We start from the raw sequence: 21,814 nt of genomic DNA, 5'->3' as shown, positions 1-21,814 counted from the left end.
CAACCTCCACCTCCTGGGCTCAAGCGATTCTCATGCCTCAGCCTCCCGAGAAGCTGGGATTACAGGCACCTGCCACCATGCTGAGCTAATTTTGTATTTTTAGTAGAGACAGGGTTTAACCATATTGGCCAGGCTGGTCTCGAACTTTTGGCCTAAGTGATTCACTTTTCTTAGCCTCTCAAAGTGCTGGGATTACAGGTGTGAGCCACCGTGCCCAGCCCATGCATCGACATTAAAGGCAAGAGAGTGTTGCCCATATCTGGTTCCCAGGTCTCTGGCCCTCAACTATATGCTCGTTTGCAAACACACACACACACACACACACACACACACAGACACCAACCATCCACTTAGAGGCTGGAAATGAAGCCCTTGGAGTGAGCTCACCCAGTGACAACAGATCCTATGGACTGCATATGAATACCCCCCAGGGAAGCCATCCTTCCAAAATCCTACCTGTGGTGCGTTCAGCTCAGCCCTTCCTCAGAAAATCCAGGTTGAATTTCTGGAACTTTAGTTTTTATTTATTTATTTATTTATTTATTTGAGACGGAGTTTCGCTCTGTCACCGAGGCTGTAGTGTAGTGACGCGATCTCAACTCACTGCAACCTCTGCCTCCCGGATTCAAGCAATTCTCCTGCCTCAGCCTCCCAAGTAGCTGGGAATATAGGTGCCCGCCACCACGCCTGGCTAATTTTTCTGTATTTTTAGGAGAGACGGGGTTTTATCATGTCAGTCGGGCTGGTCTCGAACTTTTGACCTCAAATGGTCCACGTGCCTCAGCCTCCCAAAGTGCTGAGACTACAGGCGTGAGCCACTGTGCCTGCCCTTGAGGTTCTAGAACTTTGGAATGCCCAGACCCACCTACCACAAGATCACAAGGGCCGTGGAATATGATGGTGGCCTCCAAGCTCCACCCATTGTAAGCCCCCACCACCACCTTGGAAACCGCTCCCCTGAGGTGCAGCCTCCCCTTAACCTCTTGGCAGGTGGGAAGAAGGGGAAGGAGCAGTGTGGTGACCCACAAACATCTGTCAGAGCCATCCTAACCGAAGTGGCCTTTGTCATGCACCCAGGAGGAAGTGGTGGGTGGGGAGCCAGGCTGGCGGAGAGAGCAGTAGCTGTCAGTGAGGCAGCGCCTGCCCCAGCGAGGCCTCTGTGAAGTTGCAGACACACCTTTAGCCCTGAGCCCTCCAGGGACTGGAGGCAGCCAGGCCTGGTGGACTAGCGTGGGGCAGGGAAGCCCTAGCCTACTTCTCCAGCCCGAGCCCTGCTGCTGGCTCCATAGCCATGGCTCATTTGTCCCAAGTGTGCCCAGCAGCCTCCTGCTGCCATACCCCAGCTTACTCTACTTTTTTTCTTTTTTTGAAGCAAGGTCTCATTCTCTCACTCAGGGGGGATGCAGTGGTGCTATTTCGGCTCACCGCAGCCTCGACCACCGCAGGCTCAGGAGATCCTCCCACTTCAGCCTCCTGGGTAGCTGGACCACAGGCACATGCCACCACAGCCACCAAATTAAAAATTTTTTTTTTTCGTAGAGAAGGGGTTTTGCCATGTTGCCCAGGCTTACCCAAGATTTTATTCATTTTATTCATTTAAAATCCACAAGAGGCCAGGCATGGTAGCTCACGCCTGTAATCCCAAAACTCTGGGAGGCCGAGGCAGGTGGATCACCTGTCAGGAGTTTGAGACCAGCCTGGACAACATGGTGAAACCCCGTCTCTATTACAAATACAAAAAATTAACGGGGCATGTTGGTGCGTGCTACTCGGGAGGCTGAGGCAGGGGAACTGCTTGAAACCAGGAGGCGGAGTTTGCAGTGATCCGAGATCGTGCTACTGCAGTCCAGCCTGGGTGACAGAGCAAGACTCTGTCTCGAAACAAAAATAAAAAAATAAGTAAAAGCCAAAAGAGAGAAAGGTTCAGTAGGAAAGTATGTGGACTGGGACTAGAGGGGCCATGAGGAATGGAGGCAGCTCTGCAAGTTATTGCTGTTCTTTTTTTTTTTTTTCTTAAGGTAATTTAACAGAAATGTTTAGTTTAATGGCATAATTAAAAACCAACCAACCAATCAACTTTCTCTTCTACCTATGGAAAGAACAATAAAAATAAATCAAGGACTTTAAAAAATTTAAAAATAAATCAAGGACTTCTAGATCTTTTGCATAAAACAGCTTAAAAAGAGAAGGGGTTGCCAGGTGCGGTGGCTCACACCTGTAATCCCAGCACTTTGGGAGGCCAAGGCGGGCGGATCACGAGGTCAGGAGTTCAAGACCAGCCTGATCAACATGGTGAAACCCCGTCTTTACTAAAAATACAAAAATTAGCTGGGTGTGGTGGTGTGCACCTGTAATCCCAGCTACTCAGGCAGCTGAGGCAGGGGAATCACTTGAACCTGGGAGGCGGAGGTTGCAGTGAGCCGAGATTGTGCCACTGCACTCCAGCCTGGGTGGCAGAGCGAGACTCCGTCTCAAAAAGAAAAATTAAATAAATAAATAAAGAGGAAGGGGAGGGGGCACAACCGTTGCTAATGGAATGCTATAATGCACAAGGTCAAGGATTTAATAAATTCTAAAAGTCTCTACATGAATCAGTGATAACCATATTATTAGAAATGTAAATGCATAGAATATAAAGTATATGGTATTAAAAACAGACCTTGCTAATATAAACATACATAAAGTATGTCACTTCTCTTGTAATAACAGTATAACGATCAATCTACAGTTTGCCCTTTGCCTGGTACTCTTAAACCACTCCCCCGATAGTCAACGTTGACATTGGATCAACAGCTGCTGAACACAGGAGAGCCCACAGATGTCTAGATTCAGCACCTGGGGGCCCCACATACCCTCTATGCTGTGTGTTCCCATGACTCCAGAAATAATTAATTGCAATTTGCATTATCAAGTCCACAGGGAAGTTTGAAATCTAGCTGGGGCCAGGCGCGGTGGTTCAAGCCTGTAATCTCAGCACTTTGGGAGGCTGAGGCGGGCGGATCACGAGGTCAGGAGATTGAGACCACCCTGGCTAACATGGTGAAACCCCGTCTCTACTAAAAAAATACAAAAAAATTAGCCGGGCGTGGTGGCAGGCGCCTGTAGTCCCAGCCACTTGGGAGGCTGAGGCAGGAGAATGGCGTGAACCCGGGAGGCGGAGCTTGCAGTGAGGCGAGATCGTGCCACTGCATTCCAGCTTGGGCGACAGAGCAAGACTCTGTCTCAAAAAAAAAAAAAGAAAAGAAAAAAGAAAAAAAAGAAATCTAGCTAGAAGAAGTAGCAACAAAGGCAAAATAAGCTGGAGTTTGTTAGAAAAGCAATGAGAAGATTTCTTAAAATGCTTCCAGTTCAAGTCAGAATTAAGGTAAACATTAGGTCCCGCCAGGTTTGCAGAGCTGTAGATGTTTTTTCTTTCAAAAAAAAAAAAAGGAATCTATAATAAGCATGTTCGGCCTGGCATGGTGGCTCATGCCTGTAATCCCAGCAGTTTGGGAGGCCAAGGTGGGCAGATCACCTGAGGTCAGGAGTTCAAGACCAGCTTGACCAACATGGTGAAACCATGTCTCTACTTGAACCCATGCCTCAGCCTCCCAAGTAGCTGGGACTACAGGCTTGAGCCACCATGCCTGGTGAATTTTTTTTTTTTTTTTTTGTATTTTTAGTAGAGACAGGAATGTAAATTAGTATAACCACTATGGAGAACAGTTTGGAGGTTCCTCAAAAACTAAAAATAGAGCTACCATATGATTCAGCAACCCCATACTGAGCATATACCCAAAAGAAAGACAATCAGGGCCGGTCGTGGTGGCTCACACCTGTAATCCCAGAACTTTGGGAAGCCGAGGCAGGCGGATCACTCAAGGCTGAGGCAGGAGAATCACTTGAATCCAGGAGGCAGAGGTTGCAGTGGGCTGAGATTGGGCCATTGCACTCCAGCCTGGGTGACAGAGGGAGACTCCATCTCAAAAAAAAAAAAAAAAAAAAGACAATCAGCCTATCAAAGAGATATGTGAACTCACATGTTTGTTGCAGCACTGTTTCCAATAGCTAAGATTTGGAAGGAACTTAAGTGTCTATCAACAGATGAATGGATAAAGAAAATGTGGTTCAGGCCGGGCGTGGTGGCTCACACCTGTAATCCCAGCACTTTGAGAGGCCGAGGTGGATGGATCACTTGGGGTCAGGTGTTTCAGACCAGTCTGGCCGACATAATGAATCCCTATGCCTACTAAAAATACAAAAATTAGCCAGGCATGGCGGCAGATGCCTGTAATCCCAGCTATATGGGAGGCTGAGGCAGGAGAATCGCTTGAATCCAGGAGGAGGAGGTTGCAGTGAACCAAGATTGTGCCACTGCACTCCAGCCTGGGTGATGGAGCAAGACCCTGTCACCCTGCCAAAAAAACAAACAAACAAAAAAGAATGAACAAGATCCACTATTTGCTAACACAACAGGGTGACTATAGTCCGCAATAACTTTTTTTTTTTTTTTTGAGACGGAGTCTCGCTCTGTCACCCAGGCTGGAGTGCAGTGGCGCAATCTCGGCTCACTGCAAGCTCCGCCTCCCGGGTTCACGCCATTCTCCTGCCTCAGCCTCTCCGAGTAGCTGGGACTACAGGTGCCCGCCACCACGCCCGGCTAATTTTTTGTATTTTTAGTAGAGACGGGGTTTCACCGTGGTCTCGATCTCCTGACCTTGTGATCCGCCCGCCTCGGCCTCCCAAAGTGGTGGGATTACAAGCGTGAGCCACCGCGCCCGGCCAGTCCGCAATAGCTTAACTGTATATTTCAATATAACTGAGTATAATTGGATTGTTTAAAACATAAAGCATAAATGCTTGAAGGGATGGATATCCCATTCTCCATGATGTGATTATTTCACATTGCATACCTGTGTCAAAACATCTCATGTACCCCATAAATATGTATACCTACTATGTTCCCACAAAATTTGAATAAAACTTTTTTATAAAACTGCAACAACAGCTAGGCGCAGTGGCTCATGCCTGTAATCCCAGCACTCTGGGAGGCCAAAGTGGGCAGATCACCTGAGGTCAGGAGTTCGAGACCAGCCTGGCCAACGTAGTGAAACCCTGTCTCTCCTAAAAACACAAAAATTAGCTGGGCGTGGTGGCGGGTGCCTGTAATCTCAGCTACTTGGGAGGCTGATGCAGGAGAATCGCTTGAACCCGGGAGATGGAACTTGCAGTGAGCCAAGACCACACCATTCCACTCCAGCCTGGGCAGCAAGAGCAAAACTCTGTCTCAAAAAAAAAAAAAATGCAACAACATGGATGAATTTCAATAGCATTATGCTGAGTGAATGAAGCCAGGCACAAAAGGCTACAGACTATACGCCATGGTTTGAAGGTGTCCCCCAAAAGCATGTGTTAAAAAAAGAATCCCCAGTGCAACATTGTTGGGAGGTGGGGCCTAATGGGAGGCGTTTAGGTCATGGGGGCTCTGCCTGCCTAAATAGATTAATGCTGATTATAAAGGGATTGGTGGGCGGCTGAGACAGATAACTGCTTGAACCTGGGAGGCGGAGGTTGCAGTGAGCCAAGATCACACCACTGCACTCCAGCCTGGGCTACAGAGTGAGACTCCGTCTCAAAAAAAAAAAAAAAAAAAAAGGGACTTAATGCTATATGAGTTCAATCTCTTATTTTTTTGTTTGTTTGTTTTTTGTTTTGTTGTTGTTTTTTTTTTTGGAATACTGTCTCCTTCAAAAGATGTGATGTGATACCTTCTACTGTGGGATGACACAGCAAGAAGGCCCTCACCAGATGCAGGTCCTTCAGCCTTGGAATGCCCAGCCTTCAGAACCATAAGGCAAATAATAAATCTCTGTTCTTTACGAATTACCCAGTCTCAGGTATTCTGTCAGAGCAGCACAAAACAGACTAAGACACTACGTGATTCCTTTTTAGGCTATTCTGAAAAAGCAAAACTGTAGGAACAGAGACAGATCAATAGTTGTCAGGGAGTTGGGGTAAATGGAAGAAATTTACTACTAAGTAATAAAAAAGGGGCATTTGAGTGTGATGGAAATATTCTATATCTTGATTGTCATAGTGGTTAATCAACAGTATATATTTGTCAAAACTCATGAACCATACTCTTTTAAAGGGTGAATGTTAATGAGTGTAGATGATACATAAACAAATCTGGCTTTTAGTTTTTAATGTAATTTAATTTTTTAAAATAGAGATTAGGTCTCACCGTGTTGCCCAGGCTGGTGTTGAACTCCTGGGCTCAAGTGATCCTCCCACCTCAGCCTCCCAAAGTGCTGGGATTACAGGTGTGAGCCACCGCACCCAGGCTAAATTTGGCTTTAAAGAGTCCTGGGAGGTTTATGTATTTCAAAAATTAGATGGAGGGTTTTTGGTTTTCACTGTCTTGGTGGCTATGGGGATGCTCATTGTCCAAGCTGCCTGTTTCATTCTAAAGCAACGGTTCTACTCAAGGGATTTCGTATCTTCATGTCCAGATTGGACACTGGAACCTGCCTTGCAGCCTCTAAATCCAGGGGTTTGGGATTCTGTCTCCAGATCTCCACACATCACCCTCCGGGACTGCCTCTTCCAGCACAGAGAGTCACAGACATTGATCGCCCTCACTTGCAGGACCAGAAGCATTCTTCAAGGCCCAGTCTCTGGGAATTTAGCCCTCTTGTTTTTCTTTTTTTTGGGGGAGGGGGGATGGAGTCTTGCTCCATTGCCCAGGCTGGAGTGCAGTGGTGCCATCTCTGTTCACTGCAACCTCCGCTTCCTGGTTCAAATGATTCTCTTGCCCCAGCCTTCCCAGTAGCTGGAATTACAGCCACCCAGCACCATACCCAGCTAATTTATATATATATATTTTTTAGTAGAGATGGGGTTTTGCTATGTAGGCCAGGCTGGTCTTGAACTCCTGACCTCAGGTGATCCGCCTACCTCAGCCTCCCAAAGTGCTGGGATTACAGGTATGAGCCACCATGCCCGGCCTAACCCTCTTCATTCAACCCCTTCAGCCCATCCCTTTTGGACAATACAGCTCTTTGCTTCTAAGAATCCAGACCTTCAAAAGCAAAAGGCTCTTTTTTTTTTTTTTTTTTTTTTTTTTTGAGACAGAGTCTTGCTCTGTTGCCCAGGATGGAGTGCAGTGGTGCGATCTCTGCTCACTGCACCCTCAGACTGCCAGATTCAAGTGATTTTCCTGCTTCAGCCTCCCGAGTAGCTGGGATCACAGGCGCCTGCCACCACGCCAGGCTAATTTTTGTATTTTTAATAGAGATGGAGTTTTACCATGTTGGCCAGGCTGGTCTTGAATTCCTGACCTCGTGATCTGCCTGCCTCAGCCTCCCAAAGTGCTGGGATTACAGGGGTGAGCCACTGCGCCCAGCAAAAGCCTCTTAACTCTCCTTAGGGGCAGGGGCAACCCCAAACATTTACTCATTCAGTAATATTTACTGAGCATCTACTATGCTTCAGGCACTGTTTTAGGCCCTGGGTATAGAACAGTGAAGAAAAACAAATAATAACAATACTTCCTCTGTGGAGTTTACATTCTAGTAGGAAAAATGGACAATAAACTGGACAACAAAGTAAATTAGATAGTATAGGGCCAGGCACAGTGGCTCAGGCCTATAGTCCCAGCACTTTGGGAGGCCAAGGCGAGCAGATCACCTGAGGTCAGGAGTTCGAGACCAGCCTGGCCAACATGGCGAAACCCTGTCTCTACTAAAAATACAAAAATTAGCCAGCCGTGGCGGTGTGCACCTGTAATCCCAGCTGCTCAGGAGGCTGAGGTAGGAGAATCGCTTGAACTCCGGAGGTGGAGGTGGCAGTGAGCCAAGATCATGCCACTGCACTCCAGCCTGGGCACAAGAGCGAGACTCCATATCAAAAAAAAAAAAAATAGTCTAGGAGGAGGCTATAAATGTAAAGGAGAAGCTGACATTCAAGCAGAGACTGAAAGGACATGAGGGTACAAGCCATGTATGAGGCTTTCTTTTTTCTTTTTTTTTTTTTTTGAGACGGAGTCTAGCATTGTCACCAGGCTGGAGTGCAGTGGTGCAATCTCGGCTCACTGCAACCTCCACCTCCTGGGTTCAAGCAATTCTCCTGCCTCAGCCTCCTGAGGAGCTGGGATTACAGGCAAGCACCGTCATGCCCAGCTAATTTTTGTATTTTTAGTAGAGACAGGGTTTCATCATGTTGCCAAGATGGTCTTGATCTCCTGACCTTGTGATCCGCCCACCTTGGCCTCCCAAAGTGCTGGGATTACAGGCATCAGCCACCAAGCCCGGCCATGTATGAGGCTTTGGTAAATATGTATAAGCTTGCCTGCTGAAACTTAAACCCTAATTCAAGTATCTAAATTTTGAAGATGGCCTGAGGGAAAACCTTCACACAGGAGATGGCTGACTTAGCCATTAATTCTCAGTTAGATGTTCTGTGGTGAGATAATTACAGTTTTTCCAAACAGGTCAAACCTGTATGGTTAACTAATAGAACTAATTTTTTTTCTTTTCTTTTCTTTTCTTTTTTTTTTTGAGACAGAATCTCCCTCTATTGTTCTAGCTAGAGTGCAGTGGCTTCATCTTAGCTCACTGCAATCTGTGCCTCCCAGGTTCAAGTGATTCTCCTGCCTCAGCCTCCTGAGTAGCTGGGATTATAGGTGCGTGCCACAATGTCTGGCTAATTTTTGTATTTTTAGTAGAGACGGGGTTTCACCATGTTGGCCAAGCTGGTCTCGAACTCCTGACCTCAGGTGAGCTGCCCACCTCGGCCTCCAAAAGTGTTTGGATTACAGGCGTGAGCCACAGTGCCTGGCCCAAGTTTTTTTTATTCATGAAAAATATATGGCTTCAATTGTTAACAATGATTTCTCTTGGGATTTAGGGATGGGCAGTGGACATTAAAACAATGCTTGGGGCCAGGTGCTGTGGCTCACGCCTGTAATCCCAGCACTTTGGGAGGCCGAGGTGGGCGGATCACAAGGTCAGGAGATCAAGACCATCCTGGCTAACACAGTTAAACCCCGTCTCTACAAAAATATAAAAAATTAGCTGGGTGTGGTGGTGGGCACCTGTAGTCCCAGCTGCTCAGGAGGCTGAGGCAGGAGAATGATGTGAACCTGGGAGGCGGAGCTTGCAGTGAGCTGAGATCACACCACTGCACTCCAGCCTGGGCGACAGAGCGAGACTCCGTCTTAAAAAAGAAAAGAAAACAAAACAAAACAATGCTTATTCGTCTTTACACATTCCATAGTGTTTGAATTTAAAAATTTATACTCTTTTTGTAATTTCAGAAAAGAACAAAAGAATTTGGTTGGAACCGCTCTACAGAGAATCAAAGAAATCAGCCTGAATTATCTGATCTTAACTGAATTTTCAAAAGACTATCTAATACCTTTTAATTGCCACAAGCCAGCTTGTCCTGTTCCAGCCGCCTGGCAGTACAGATGATAGATAATCCGTCTGAAAAAGGCTTCCTCAGGGCAGTGACATCTTTCCAGGTTGAACGGGATTTCTTCACAGTGCAGGGAGAATCTGAAGATCCTTCCCAATTTCTTGTAAACGAATACAGTTCCTTCACTCTGTTGTGTTTTAAATATTTTTATGTTTTGGTTTGTTTGTTTGTTTGTGTATAAAGATAGGGTATCGCTCTGTCACCCAGGCTGCAGGGCAGTGGCCTGATCACAGCTCACTGCAGCCTCTACCTCCTGGACTCAAGTGATCCTCCTACCTCAGTTTCCCGAGTAGCTAGGACTACGGGCGTGCACCAGCACACTTGGCTAATTTTTTATTTTTATTTTTAGTAGACACAAGGGTCTTGCTAAGTTGCCCAGGCTGGTCTCAAACTCCTGAGCTCAAGCAATCCTCCCACTTTGACCTCCCAGAGGGCTGGGATTATAGGTGTAAGCCACCATGCACAGCCAATATTTTTTGTTTTTTGATGGTAGTTTAATTCAATTTAATTTTATTTTATTATTATTATACTTTAAGTTTTAGGGTACATGTGCACAATGTGCAGGTTTGTTACATATGTATACATGTGCCATATTGGTGTGCTGCACCCATTAACTCGTCATTTAGCATTAGGTATATCTCCTAATGCTATCCCTCCCCCCTCCCCCCATAATTTTTTTTTTTTTTTTGAGACAGTTTCTCTCCTGTTGCCCAGACTGGAGTGCAATGGCGTGATCTCGGCTCCCTGCAACCTCCACCTCCTGGGTTCAAGCAATTCTCTTGCCTCAGCCTCCCAAGTAGCTGGGATTACAGGCATGTGCCACCACGCCCGGCTAATTTTGGATTTTTAATAGAGACGGGGTTTCTCCATGTTGGTCAGGCTGGTTTTGAACTCCCAACCTCAGGTGATCCACCCACCTCGGCCTCCCAAAATGCTGGGATTACAGGCGTGAGCCGTAGTGCCCAACCTTTTTTTTTTTTTTTTTTGAGATGGAGTCTTGCTCTGTCGCCTAGGCTGGAGTGCAAAGGCGCGATCTCGTCACACTGCAACCTCCGCCTCCTGGGTTCAAGCTATTCTCCTGCCTCAGCCTCCCAAGTAGCTGGGATTACAGGTGTGCACCACCATGCCCAGCTAATTTTTGTATTTTTAGTAGAGGTGGAGTTTCACCATGTTGGTCAGGCTGGTCTCGAACTCCTGACCTCAGGGGTTCTGCCCACCTCAGCCTCCCAAAGTGCTGGGATTACAGGTGTGAACCACCACGCCTAATTTTTTTAAATGGTAAAGTTTTACATCCTCATTGTAAAAAAAAATGCAGACCATATAGAAATGTATAAACCTCATTTTACAGAGCTAACCACTGTTTAAAGTATGGTTGTATATCCTTTCCAATTTAACAAATATATACATACATATATAATTTCACGTTTATTTTTTTTTTTTTATTAATTTTTTTTGTATACAAAAACAATAAACATTTTCTAAAAATACATACAAATAAAGAGATGCGTATCAAACATATTAGTAAGGTTGCACATGGGAAGTCGGGGAATAGAAATGGGGGTGGGAGTTAAAATAAATGAGAGAGGGACTTTATATGGATCAGTGATAATAACTCAATCCTCTATTTGACAAAGAAGAGGGAGAAGGAAGAGGAAGAAAAAGAAAGTGGGATAAAGGATCAGAAAGGGAGGAAAATAGAAAAAATTAGAGTATGACTCCAGGGTAGACCTGTTTTGTTGTCATTGAGTTGGTTGGTTGGTTTGTCTGTTGTATTCTTCATGTTTCGCCAAGTTGGCCAGACTGGTCTCGAACTCCTAGCGCGAAGTGATCAACCCGCCTCGCCCCCCAGAGTGCCGGGACCACAGGCGTGAGCCACCACGTCCAGGCCCCACATTGCTTCTGGCCTCCGTGGTAGACCTCCCAGACGGAGCGGCCAGGCAGAGGAGCTCCTCACTTCTACCCAGACACGGGGCGGCCGGGCAGAGGGGCTCCTCACTTCCCAGACGGGGCGGCCAGGCAGAGACGCTCCTCACTTCTTCCCAGACGATAGGTAGCCGGGCAGAGGCGCTCCTCACTTCCCAGACGATGGGTGGTCGGGCAGAGGCGCTCCCCACTTCCCAGATGATGGGTGGCCGGGCAGAGGCGCTCCTCACTTCCCAGACGATGGGCGGCCGGGCAGAGGCGCTCCTCACCTCCCAGACGATGGGTGGCCGGGCAGAGGCACTCCTCACTTCCCAGATGGGGCAGCCGGGCAGAGGCGCTCCTCACTTTCCAGACGATGGGTGGCCGGGTAGAGGCGCTCCTCACCTCCCAGACGATGGGTGGCCGGGAAGAGGCGCTCCTCACCTCCCAGACGACGAGTGGCCGGGCAGAGGCGCTCCTCACTTCTTCCCAGACGGGGCGGCCGGGCAGAGGCGCTCCTCACTTCTTCCCGACGGGGCGGCCGGGCAGAGGCGCTCCTCACTTCTTCCCGGACGGGGCGGCCGGGCAGAGGCGCTCCTCACTTCCCAGACGGTGGGTGGCTGGGCAGAGGCGCTCCTCACTTCTTCCCGGATGGGGTGGCCGGGCAGAGGCGCTCCTCACTTCTTCCCGAATGGGGCGCCCGGGCAGAGGCGCTCCTCACTTCCCAGACGGGGTGGCCGGGCAGAGGCGCTCCTCACTTCTTCCCGGACGGGGCGGCCGGGCAGAGGCGCTCCTCACTTCTTCCCGGACGGGGTGGCCGGGCAGAGGCGCTCCTCACTTCCTCCCGGACGGGGCGGCCGGGCAGAGGCGCTCCTCACCTCCCAGACGATGGGAGGCCGGGCAGAGGCGCTCCTCACTTCCCAGACGATGGGTGGCCGGGCAGAGGCGCTCCTCACTTCCGAGACGGGGCGGCCGGGCAGAGGCGCTCCTCTCTTCCCCGACGGGGTGGCCAGGCAGAGGCGCTCCTCACTTCCCAGACGATGGGTGGCCGGGCAGAGGCGCTCCTCACTTCCCAGACGATAGGCGGCCGGGCAGAGGCGCTCCTCACTTCCCAGACGGGGCGGCCGGGCAGAGGCGCTCCTCACTTCCCAGACGGTGGGTGGCCGGGCAGAGGCGCTCCTCACTTCCCAGACGGTGGGTGGCCGGGCAGAGGCGCTCCTCACTTCCCAGACGGTGGGTGGCCGGGCAGAGGCGCTCCTCACTTCCCAGACGGTGGGTGGCCGGGCAGAGGCGCTCCTCACTTCCCAGACGGGGCGGCCAGGCAGAGGTGCTCCACACCTCCCAGACGGGGCGGCCAGGCAGAGGCGCTCCCCACCTTCCAGATGGGGCGGCGGCCGGGCAGGGGCTGCAATCCCAGCACCCTGGCAGGCCAAGGCAGGCGGCCGGGGGGTAGAGGCTGCCGCGAGGCCAGACCACGCCACCGCACTCCAGCCGGGGCAACACCGAGCACTGGGTGAGCGAGACTCCGTCTGTAGTCCCAGTACCTCGGGAGGCTGAGGCGGGCAGAGCACTCGGCGTCAGGAGCTGGCGACCAGCGTGGCCAAGATGGCGAACGCGTGCCTGCATCCAAAGGAGAAAAGGCAGGCAGCGGTGGCGCGCGCCGGCAGTCCCAGGCAGTCCGCGGCGTGGGCAGCAGGAAGCCGAGTAGATTGTAGCCTGGGCCAGAGAGGGAAAAAGAAAGAAAGAAAGAGAGAAAGAGAGAAAGAGAGAAAGAGAGAAAGAGAGAAAGAGAGAGAGAGAGAGAGAGAGAAAGGAAAGAAAGAAAGAAAGAAAGAAAGAAAGAAAGAAAGAAAGAAAGAAAGAGAGAGAAGAAAGAAAGGAAGGAAAGAAGGAAAGAAGGAAAGAAGGAAAGGTCACGTTTATTTTTTATTGAGATACAATTCACATACCATAAAACTCACCATTCTTTTTTTTTTTGGCGGGGAGGGACAAAACAATAAACAGCTTTATTACATGGGTGAAGACAAAACAAGGATTTATTTGCCTTTCCAGGCCTTGATTTTCCTAAGATAGAACTCCAACTCTTTGCCCTCTAGCACATAGCCATCTGCTCGGCCACACTGTCCCGGCCTTGAAGCGATGCACCCAAGAAGCTTGCCCTGCTGGAACTGCTCCTCCAGGAGACTGCTGATTTTGGCATTCTTTTTCATCATATTTCTTCTGAATTTTTTTTGGTCGTTTTTTGTTTAAAATCTCTTCTTTGTCAGGAGTCAGCTTGGCTCCCTTCTTGCGGCCCAGGGGCAGCGCATAGTGGGACTCGTACCACTGTCGGTAAGGTGTGCTGTCGAGAAGCACGATGCAATTCTTTTTTTTTTTTTTTTTTTGAGTCAGTCTGGCTCTGTCCCCCAGGCTGGAGTGCAGTGGCACCATCTCGGCTCACTGCAAGCTCCGCCTCCCGGGTTCACGCCATTCTCCTGCCTCAGCCTCCCGAATAGCTGGGACTACAGGCGCCCGCCACGACGCCCTGCTAATTTTTTTGTATTTTTAGTAGAGACAGGGTTTCACTATGTTGGCCAGGATGGTCTCGAACTCCTGACCTCGTGATCCGCCCACCTCGGCCTCCCAAAGTGCTAGGATTACAGGCTTGAGCCACCGCGCCCGGCCAGCACGATGCAATTCTTCACCAGGGTCTTGGTACGAACCAGCTCGTTATTAGATGCATTGTAGACAACATAGACGATCCTTATTTTACGAGTACAACACTCTGAGCCCCAGGAGAAATTCCCCATGTCCAACCTCAGGGCACGGTATTTCTTGTTACTTCCCCGCACACGGACTGTGTGGATGTGGCAGGGGCCAATCTTGGTGTTGGCAGCTGGGCGCCCCAACTCATACTTCCGCTTCTTGTGGTAGGGCTTTCTCTTGCCCCGGTTTTGCGGCGCTTGTGCCAGTTTTCCTGAGAGATGCCCATTGCTCGGCGCTGGCTGGAAAGAGAAACCAAAACTCACCATTTTAAAGTATACAATTCACTAGGCACAGGGCTATAATCCCAGCACTTTGGGAGGCTAAGGAGAGAGGATCAGTTGAGCCCAGGAGTTTGAGACTTGCCTAGACAGCATAGTGAAACCCTGTCTCTACAAAAAATACAAAAATTAGCTGGGCGTGGTGGCACACACCTGTAGTTCCTGCTACTTGGGAGGCTGAGGTGGGAGGATTGCTTGAGCCAGGGAAGTCGAGGCTGCAGTGAGCTGTGTTTGCACCACTGCACTCCATCCTGGGTGACAGAACAAGATCCTGTCTCAAAAAGTAAAAAAAAAAAGTATAGAATTCAGTGATTTTTAAATAGATTCACGAAATTGTGCAATCATTACCACAGTCTATTTCCAGAACATTTCATCACCTAAAATGAAACCTTATGCCCATTAGTACTCGCTCCCTAGCCTCCATTTCCCCGGCAAGCACCAACCTGCTTTCTGTCTCTCTAGATTTGTGTTCTGGATATTTCAGACCACATGTGACTTTTTTTTTTTTTTGCTGGCTTCTTTCACTAAGCATATTTTCAAGGCTTACTCATATTGTAGCATGTACAAGTACTCTATTTTTTTTTTTTTTTTTGAGATGGAGTCTCACTCCGTCACCCAGGCAGGAGTGCAGTGGCACAATCTCCACTCACTGCAACCTCTGTCTCCTGGGTTCAAGCGATTTTCCTGCCTCAGCCTCTCTAGTAGCTGGGACTACAGGACAAGCCACCACACCCAGATAATTTTTGTACTTTTAGTAGAGACGGGGTTTTGCCATGTTGCCTAGGCTGGTCTCGAACTCCTGACCTCAGGAGTTCTCACCTCAGCCTCCCAAAGTGCTGGGATTACAGGGATGAGCCACCACGCCTGGCCTATGTTTAACTGTTTTAAAGAACTGTTGGGCTAGGTGCAGAGGCTCACGTCTGCAATCCCAACACTTCGGGAGGCTGAGGCAGGCAAATCATTTGAGCTCAGAAATTGAAGACCAGCCTGGGCAAGGTAGAGAGACCCCCATGTCTACAAAAAATAAAAAAGTAGTCAGGTGTGGTGGCCTGCACCTGTAGTTCCAGCTACTCAGGAGGCGGAGATGGGAGAATGACTCAAGCCCGTGAGGTTGAGGCTGCAGTGAGCCAAGATCACACCACTCCATCCTAGGCAAGAGTGAGACCCTCTCTCAAAAAAAAAAAAAAAAAAAAAGAACCATCAAAGTGTTTTGCACAGCAGTCACACCATTTTACACTTCTGCCAGCAATGTGTACCAGGCTTCCAATTCCTTCACATCTTCACTAACTCTTATTTCCTTTGCTTCAAACTCTAACCATCCAAGTAGGTGTAAAGGGTATCTCATTGTGGTTTTGATTTGCATTTCTCTAATGACTAATAATGTTGAGTATCATTTTATGTGCATGTTGGCCATTTATATGTCATTGGAGAAATGTCTACTCAACCCGTTTGCTCATTTAGAAACTTAGGTAGGTTGGTCTGAGTGCAGTGGTGTTTAAAACTAATTTTTTTTTTTTTTTTGAGACAGAGTCTCACTCTGTCGCCCAGGCTGGAGTGCAATGGTGAGATCTTGGCTCACTACAACCTCCATCTCCTGGGTTCAAGCAATTCTCCTGCCTCAGCCTCTCAAGTAGCTGGGATTACAAGCATGCGCCACCACACCTGGCTAATTTTTGTATTTTTAGTAGAGACAGGGGTTTCACCATGTTGGCCAGGCTGGTCTCGAACTCCTGACCTAAGGTGATCCACCTGCCTTGGCCTCCCACAGGGCTGGGATTAGAGGCGTGAGCCACCGCACCAGGCTGTTTAAAACTAATTGAGCACAACCAGTTACCAATATCTTTGTTCCTTCTCCACTCCCTCTGCTTCACTTGACTAGCCTAAAATAAATAAATAAAAATAAACGGCACAGTGGCTCATACCTGTAATCCCAGCACTTTGGGAGGCCGAGGCAGGAGGATTACTTGAGCATAGGGGTTCAAGATCAGCCTGGGCAACATAGTGAAAAACCATCTCAAAAAAGAAAAATTAGCCAGGCATGGTGGCATGCACCTGTGGTTCCAGCTACTTAGGAGCAGAGGTGGGAGGATCGCTTGACTCTGGGAGTTCAAGGTTGCATTGAGCTGTGATCGCGCCACTGCACTCTCGCTTGGGTGACAGAGCAAGACCTTGTCTCAAAAAATTTAAAACAAAACAAAAAAAACTGGTTGTCTTTTTATTGTTGAATTGTAAGAGTTTTAAAAAATATATTCTGGAAACAAATCCCTTATTAGAGATATGATTTGCAAATATTTTTTCCAATTTTTTTTTTTTTTTTAAGACAAAGTTTCACTTTGTCGCCCAGGCTGGTCTTGATTCCTGGCTTCAAGAGATGCTCTTACCTCCACCTCCTGACGCCCCAAAGAGCTGGAATTACAGCCAGTGAGCCACTGCACCCAGCCTCCAATTTTTTAGATTTTACATTTTAGAACCAAAATGGGTTACTAAATACACTGTTCTGTAATCCGCTCTTTTCTTTAATAGTAGTTCATGTACATCTTTCAAGGTCAAGAAAAAGCTGTCACTTTCTCCCCCTATTTTATTTTTCCTTCCCTCATTCTTTTTCACTGCTGCATAGCATTCCATTGTAATTTGCCACTGTTTATTGGACCAGTCCTCTGAGCTTTACAGAGCCCTTCGTTGGGATGTTAGTGAGAAACCACGACAGCAGTGGAGACAGTCATCTCTCTTCCATGCTGTCAGCTTTTGGATGATGTGAAAATGCAAGCAGGCACAGGAAATGTCTCTAACTTGCTTACACTTCCTCCCTGAACCCCTGCGGTTTCACAACTCCTGCAGTCACGCCTCCCTCCCCGCCTGCCAGTGTCACCAGCCTGGTGCCTCTGTGAGAAAGTACCACTATAAGAGGCCTAAGGGCATGATCATTTTCCTCTTTCACCCTGTCTAGGTTGCCAGCAAATCCCACGGGCCTCCTGACGCTGCCCCTGGGGCCACGGGTCCCTCGAGTGCTGGAAGGATGAAGGATTCCTGCATCATCGTGATGGCCATGGAGCTGCTGTCTGGGTTCTTTTTCTTCGGTAGGCAAGGGAGGAGGCAGGGGAAGGGACATGTGTCTGTGACCAGAGAAACTGCAGGGCTTGGTGGAGCTGGAGTAAACAAGGAGCTGCCCCCTAAAAGTGGGACTGGCCTTAGGGATATGGAAGGAGAAAGGGGGGAGTGGGGAAATAAAAGAAACAAATAAGCAAGGGGTGGAGGCAAAGACAGAGAAGGGAGCATAAGAAGGGGCAGTGGGTTCTTTAAAAAGGCAGATGGGGCCAGGCACGGTGGCTCACGCCCTTAATCCCAGCACTTTAGGAGGCTAAAGTGGGCAGATTACTTGAGGTCAGGAATTTAAGACAGACCGGCCAACATGGCAAAACCTCATCTCTACTAAAAATACAATAAAACTAGCTGGGCGTGGTGGCACAGGCCTGTAATCCCAGCTACTCAGGAGGCTGAGGCATGAGAATCATTTGATCCCAGGAGGCAGAGGTTGCAGTGAGCCAAGCTCGTGCCAATGCACTCCACCCTGGGTGACAGAGCAAGACCCTGTCTCTTAAACAACAAACAAACAAAAGGCAGATGGTTAACGAGTAGCTAGAGCTGGGAGGAGGGTGCTGGGTTCTGGGGCCACTTCTGTGCGTTCTAGGCAAGTCCTTTCCCCTTTCCAGCCCCACACCCTTCATCTAAACAAATGAAGGCCCGGCTTCCATGACATTCTAGGATGCTCTGAACTAAACTCCATGCCGGGAGAGAAAGCAGGGCGGAAAGGACAGCTGGGTGTGCCAGGGCGCCTGGGCAGGCCGACTGAGGGGGAAGGGGGCTGGGATCTACAGATGCTCCGAAAGACTGGCCCCGTGGGGTGGGGAGGCAGCCCCCCAGGGATCAGGGGAGCTACAATCTGAGACTGTGGGAGGAGGCGCCTGGGCCCCATGACCGCAGGAGAAGTGGGTGGCAGAGGCGCACCCGGCTCGGGGGCATCCCCATCTTGGCTTCTGCCTGGGAACTTGGCCACCCTCTGCCTTGGGGCCCCTTGGGTCTGCTCCTCTCTCTGGAGCCTCTAACTTCTCATCCTTCCTTTTTTGCAGAGAGGCCAAATGGGAAGTTGTGTCCTCAGGCCCTGGGAAGAGCTTTCAGAGCTCTAGGGGGGCCGGGAGTTGCTCCTTCCATATTCCAGAAGTCAACGCCCTGGAGGGGAGGCGCAGGGCGCGGGTCCGCTCCGCCCACCAGGGTGCGGACGGCCTGGGGAGCGAGAGCCGGGTGGGCCTGGGATCGGCCACCTGCCGGGCACGTGCAGGGGCGGGGGTCCCTAGGTCGCAGCTGACGACCCTTGCCTTCCTCAGCGCCGGCCTCGAGCTACAACCTGGACGTGTGGGGCGCGCGGAGCTTCTCCCCGCCGCGCGCCGGGAGGCACTTTGGATACCGCGTCCTGCAGGTCGGAAACGGGTGAGCTGTGCCGCACAAGTCCTCCTCCTGATGCCCGCCCTGGGGCAGCCCCCGAGGCGGTGGCCGCCTCCCCGACCCTCGCCTGGACCAGTGGGTGGCACAGGGCAGCCCTCCAGGGGTTCCCGTCTGGAGGAGCCTGTGGTGGGAATCCTCAGAGACAGGAGTGAGGGATCAAAAAGCGGGATAAAGGCGATCAGGGAGGCCATGGAAGTGCAGAACAGGGAAGGATCCCAGCCCCAAAACACTTCGCATTGCCCAGTAGGTTCCTAACACTCCCTTACTCCCCTGCGAGTGCCTGGAAGCCAGGAGTCTGTTCTCTCTTCCTAACCCTTCTTAGATACACCACCGCCCAGCACACGGTAGGTAAGCCATGAATGGCTTTTGAATCAAGGACTGAATGAATGTACTTGTCATGAGACATTCTGGCGGATCATTCTCTGGGCCTCAGAGACTGTAAATGCAAAGGAACCTTAATTTTCTAGGATTTTAGCATTTGGAATTATTTCTCTGCGATTCTGTAGGGAAGAGGTGAGGACGGAGGCACCTTCTTCTTTTTTTTTTTTTTTTTTTTTTTTTTAGACGGAGTTTTCGCTCTTATCGCCCAGGCTGTAGTGCAACGGTTAGATCTCAGCTCACTGCAATCTGTGCCTCCCGGGTTCAAGCCATTCTCCTGCCTCAGCCTCCCAAATAGATGGGATTACAGGCACGCACCACCACGCCTGCCTAATTTTTGTATTTTTAGTAGAGACGGGGTTTCACCATGTTGGCCAGGCTGGTCTCAAGTTCCTGACCTCAGGTGATCCACGGACATCGGCCTCTCAAAGTACTTTGGCCTCATGCGAAAGTTACAGGCATGAGCCACCCCACCAGGCCAGAGGCACCTTCTTGAAGGGGAATGGCTGCAGTGCTTGGAGAAATGAGGCAGGAGATCTGAACCTCCTTAGCAGGCAGGAGTAGGGGGGTACAGATCTGGGCCACTCCCTCTCACAAGTGAGATTTCTCACCAGGGTCATCGTGGGAGCTCCAGGGGAGGGGAACAGGACAGGAAGCCTCTATCAGTGCCAGTCAGGCACAGGACACTGCCTGCCAGTCAGCCTGAGAGGTGAGTAACTGGGGGGTGAGCTGGGAAGAATGGGATCTTGGGGAAACGGAGGCTGGCCCCAGCCCACCTAGATTGCCTGAGCTCCTCCAGACCAACCTTCTGGTGCCTACAGGTTCCAACTATACCTCCAAGTACTTGGGAATGACCTTGGCAACAGATCCCACAGATGGAAGCGTTTTGGTAAGAATTTTGTGTTATCAGAGCCTGTGAAGCTCAATTCAAGTAATGAGAGAAGAAAAGAGGAAGAATGTGGATAAAAGTTCCTACAGAGGGTCAAAGGCATCAGAGTCAGTTAGTGCTTATTGAGAACCAATCATGAGCCAGCTTTTTTTTTTTTTTTTTTTTTGAGACGAGGTCTCATTCTATTATTCTATTTCCCAGGCTGGAGTGCAGTGGTGTGATCACAGCTCATTGTAGCTTCAACCTCCCTGCACTCAAGTAATCCTCCCACCTCAGCCTCCCAATTAGCTGGGACTATAGGGGCATGCTACCATGCCCAGCTAATTTTTATATTTTTTGTAGAGACAGTCACCATGTTACCCAGACTGGTCTTGAGCTCAAGAATCCTCCTGCCTCTAATCCCAGCACTTGGGAGGCCGAGGCGGGCGGATCACGAGGTCAGGAGATCGAGACCATCCTGGCTAACACGGTGAAACCCCGTCTCTACGAAAAACACAAAAAATCAGCCAGGCGTGGTCACGGGCTCCTGTAGTCCCAGCTACTCGGGAGGCTGAGGCAGAAGAAAGGTGTGAACCCGGGAGGCGGAGCTTGCAGTGAGCCAAGATCATGCCACTGCACTCCAGCCTGGGCGACAGAGCGAAACTCAGTTTAAAAAAAAAAAGAATCTTCCTGCCTCAGCTTCCAAAGTGCTGGGATTACAGGTGTGAGCCACCACACCCAGCAGAGCCAGCTATTTTCAAGAACTTACCTCACTTTTCTTCCAAATATGAAATATCTGTGATCATTGATACGCAATATGATTTTTAATGGTATAAAAGCTTTTAATGTTTTCATGGTTATAAATTTAATGGCTTATTAGAAAAAATATAACAAGCACATCAAATTTATAATTTCCTACATCATATTGCTTAGGAAGAGGCTGAAGTTAAACAAAAATTTAAAGGAAAATATTAAGAAAATAACAGGATGCTCTTATGGCAGATATTGTGAAGTATTACACAAATGCCTAAAGTTTAGGAAACACTGCTTTTTTTTTTTTTTTTTTGAGACAGAGTTTCGCTCTTGTCACCCAGGCTGGATTGCAGTGGCGTGATCTCAGTTCACTGCAACCTCCGCCTCCCGAGTTCAAATGATTCTCCTGCCTCAGCCTCCGGAGTAGCTGGGATTACAGGCGTGTGCCACCATGCCTGGCTAATTTTTGTATTTTTAGTAGAGATGGGGTTTCGCCATGTTGGTCAGGCTGGTCTCGAACTCCTGACCTCAGGTGATCTGCCGGCCTCGGCCTCCCAAAATGCTGGGATTACAGGCATGAGCTACCACACCTGGTCACTTTATTTCTTTTAACCCCTCAAGACACTCAGGTGAGACAGGGATCAGTGTACACATTTCACACACGAGGAAACAGGACCAAAGGGTTAAGAGACTTGACCAAGGTCACATGGTTGCAAAGTGGTAGAGTCAGGATTTGAATAAAATTCTCATTTGATTCCAAGTTCATTGCTCTTTCCAACTTATCCCAGCCAGCATCCTTCTGTGTGAGAGATAGAATACTGAGTGAAATACTCATCCAGTATTTAAGTAGGGCTTGTTTATTTAGCTACTATTATATGCCAGGCATTGGGCAAGGTTCTGACAGGGGAAGGGGAGTGAGATACAAAGTTGATGA

General features: G+C 49.3%; 1 protein-coding gene, 1 long non-coding RNA gene and 1 pseudogene across 4 annotated transcripts in view; 2 read left to right on the top strand and 1 right to left on the bottom strand.

The window, feature by feature from the left end:
- Window positions 1-906: 906 nt before the first annotated feature.
- Window positions 907-9,581, top strand: LOC134731725 (uncharacterized). The gene is made up of 2 exons (XR_010114232.1): window positions 907-990; window positions 9,296-9,581. It is a non-coding gene; the product is annotated as an uncharacterized lncRNA (long non-coding RNA).
- A 3,762-nt stretch (window positions 9,582-13,343) lies between these two features.
- Window positions 13,344-14,344, bottom strand: LOC129493128 (small ribosomal subunit protein eS8-like; annotated as a pseudogene).
- A 2,838-nt stretch (window positions 14,345-17,182) lies between these two features.
- Window positions 17,183-21,814, top strand: part of ITGAL (integrin subunit alpha L) — a 53,469-nt gene continuing 48,837 nt past the window's right edge. The window contains exons 1-4 of one of the 3 annotated variants that reach the window (XM_055298803.2): window positions 17,183-17,458; window positions 18,764-18,866; window positions 19,874-19,968; window positions 20,081-20,148. In XM_055298803.2, coding sequence (XP_055154778.1) covers window positions 17,398-17,458; window positions 18,764-18,866; window positions 19,874-19,968; window positions 20,081-20,148 — 327 coding nt within the window. In that variant the 5' untranslated portion in view covers window positions 17,183-17,397. The remainder of the gene's footprint in view (window positions 17,459-18,763; window positions 18,867-19,873; window positions 19,969-20,080; window positions 20,149-21,814) is intronic. The other 2 variants (XM_055298804.2, XM_055298805.2) reach the window with 2 other exon arrangements.

This window comes from Symphalangus syndactylus, chromosome 11 (genome assembly GCF_028878055.3).
Source record: "Symphalangus syndactylus isolate Jambi chromosome 11, NHGRI_mSymSyn1-v2.1_pri, whole genome shotgun sequence".
Taxonomy (NCBI): domain Eukaryota; kingdom Metazoa; phylum Chordata; class Mammalia; order Primates; family Hylobatidae; genus Symphalangus; species Symphalangus syndactylus.
This window is presented reverse-complemented; position numbering and strand designations above follow the sequence as displayed.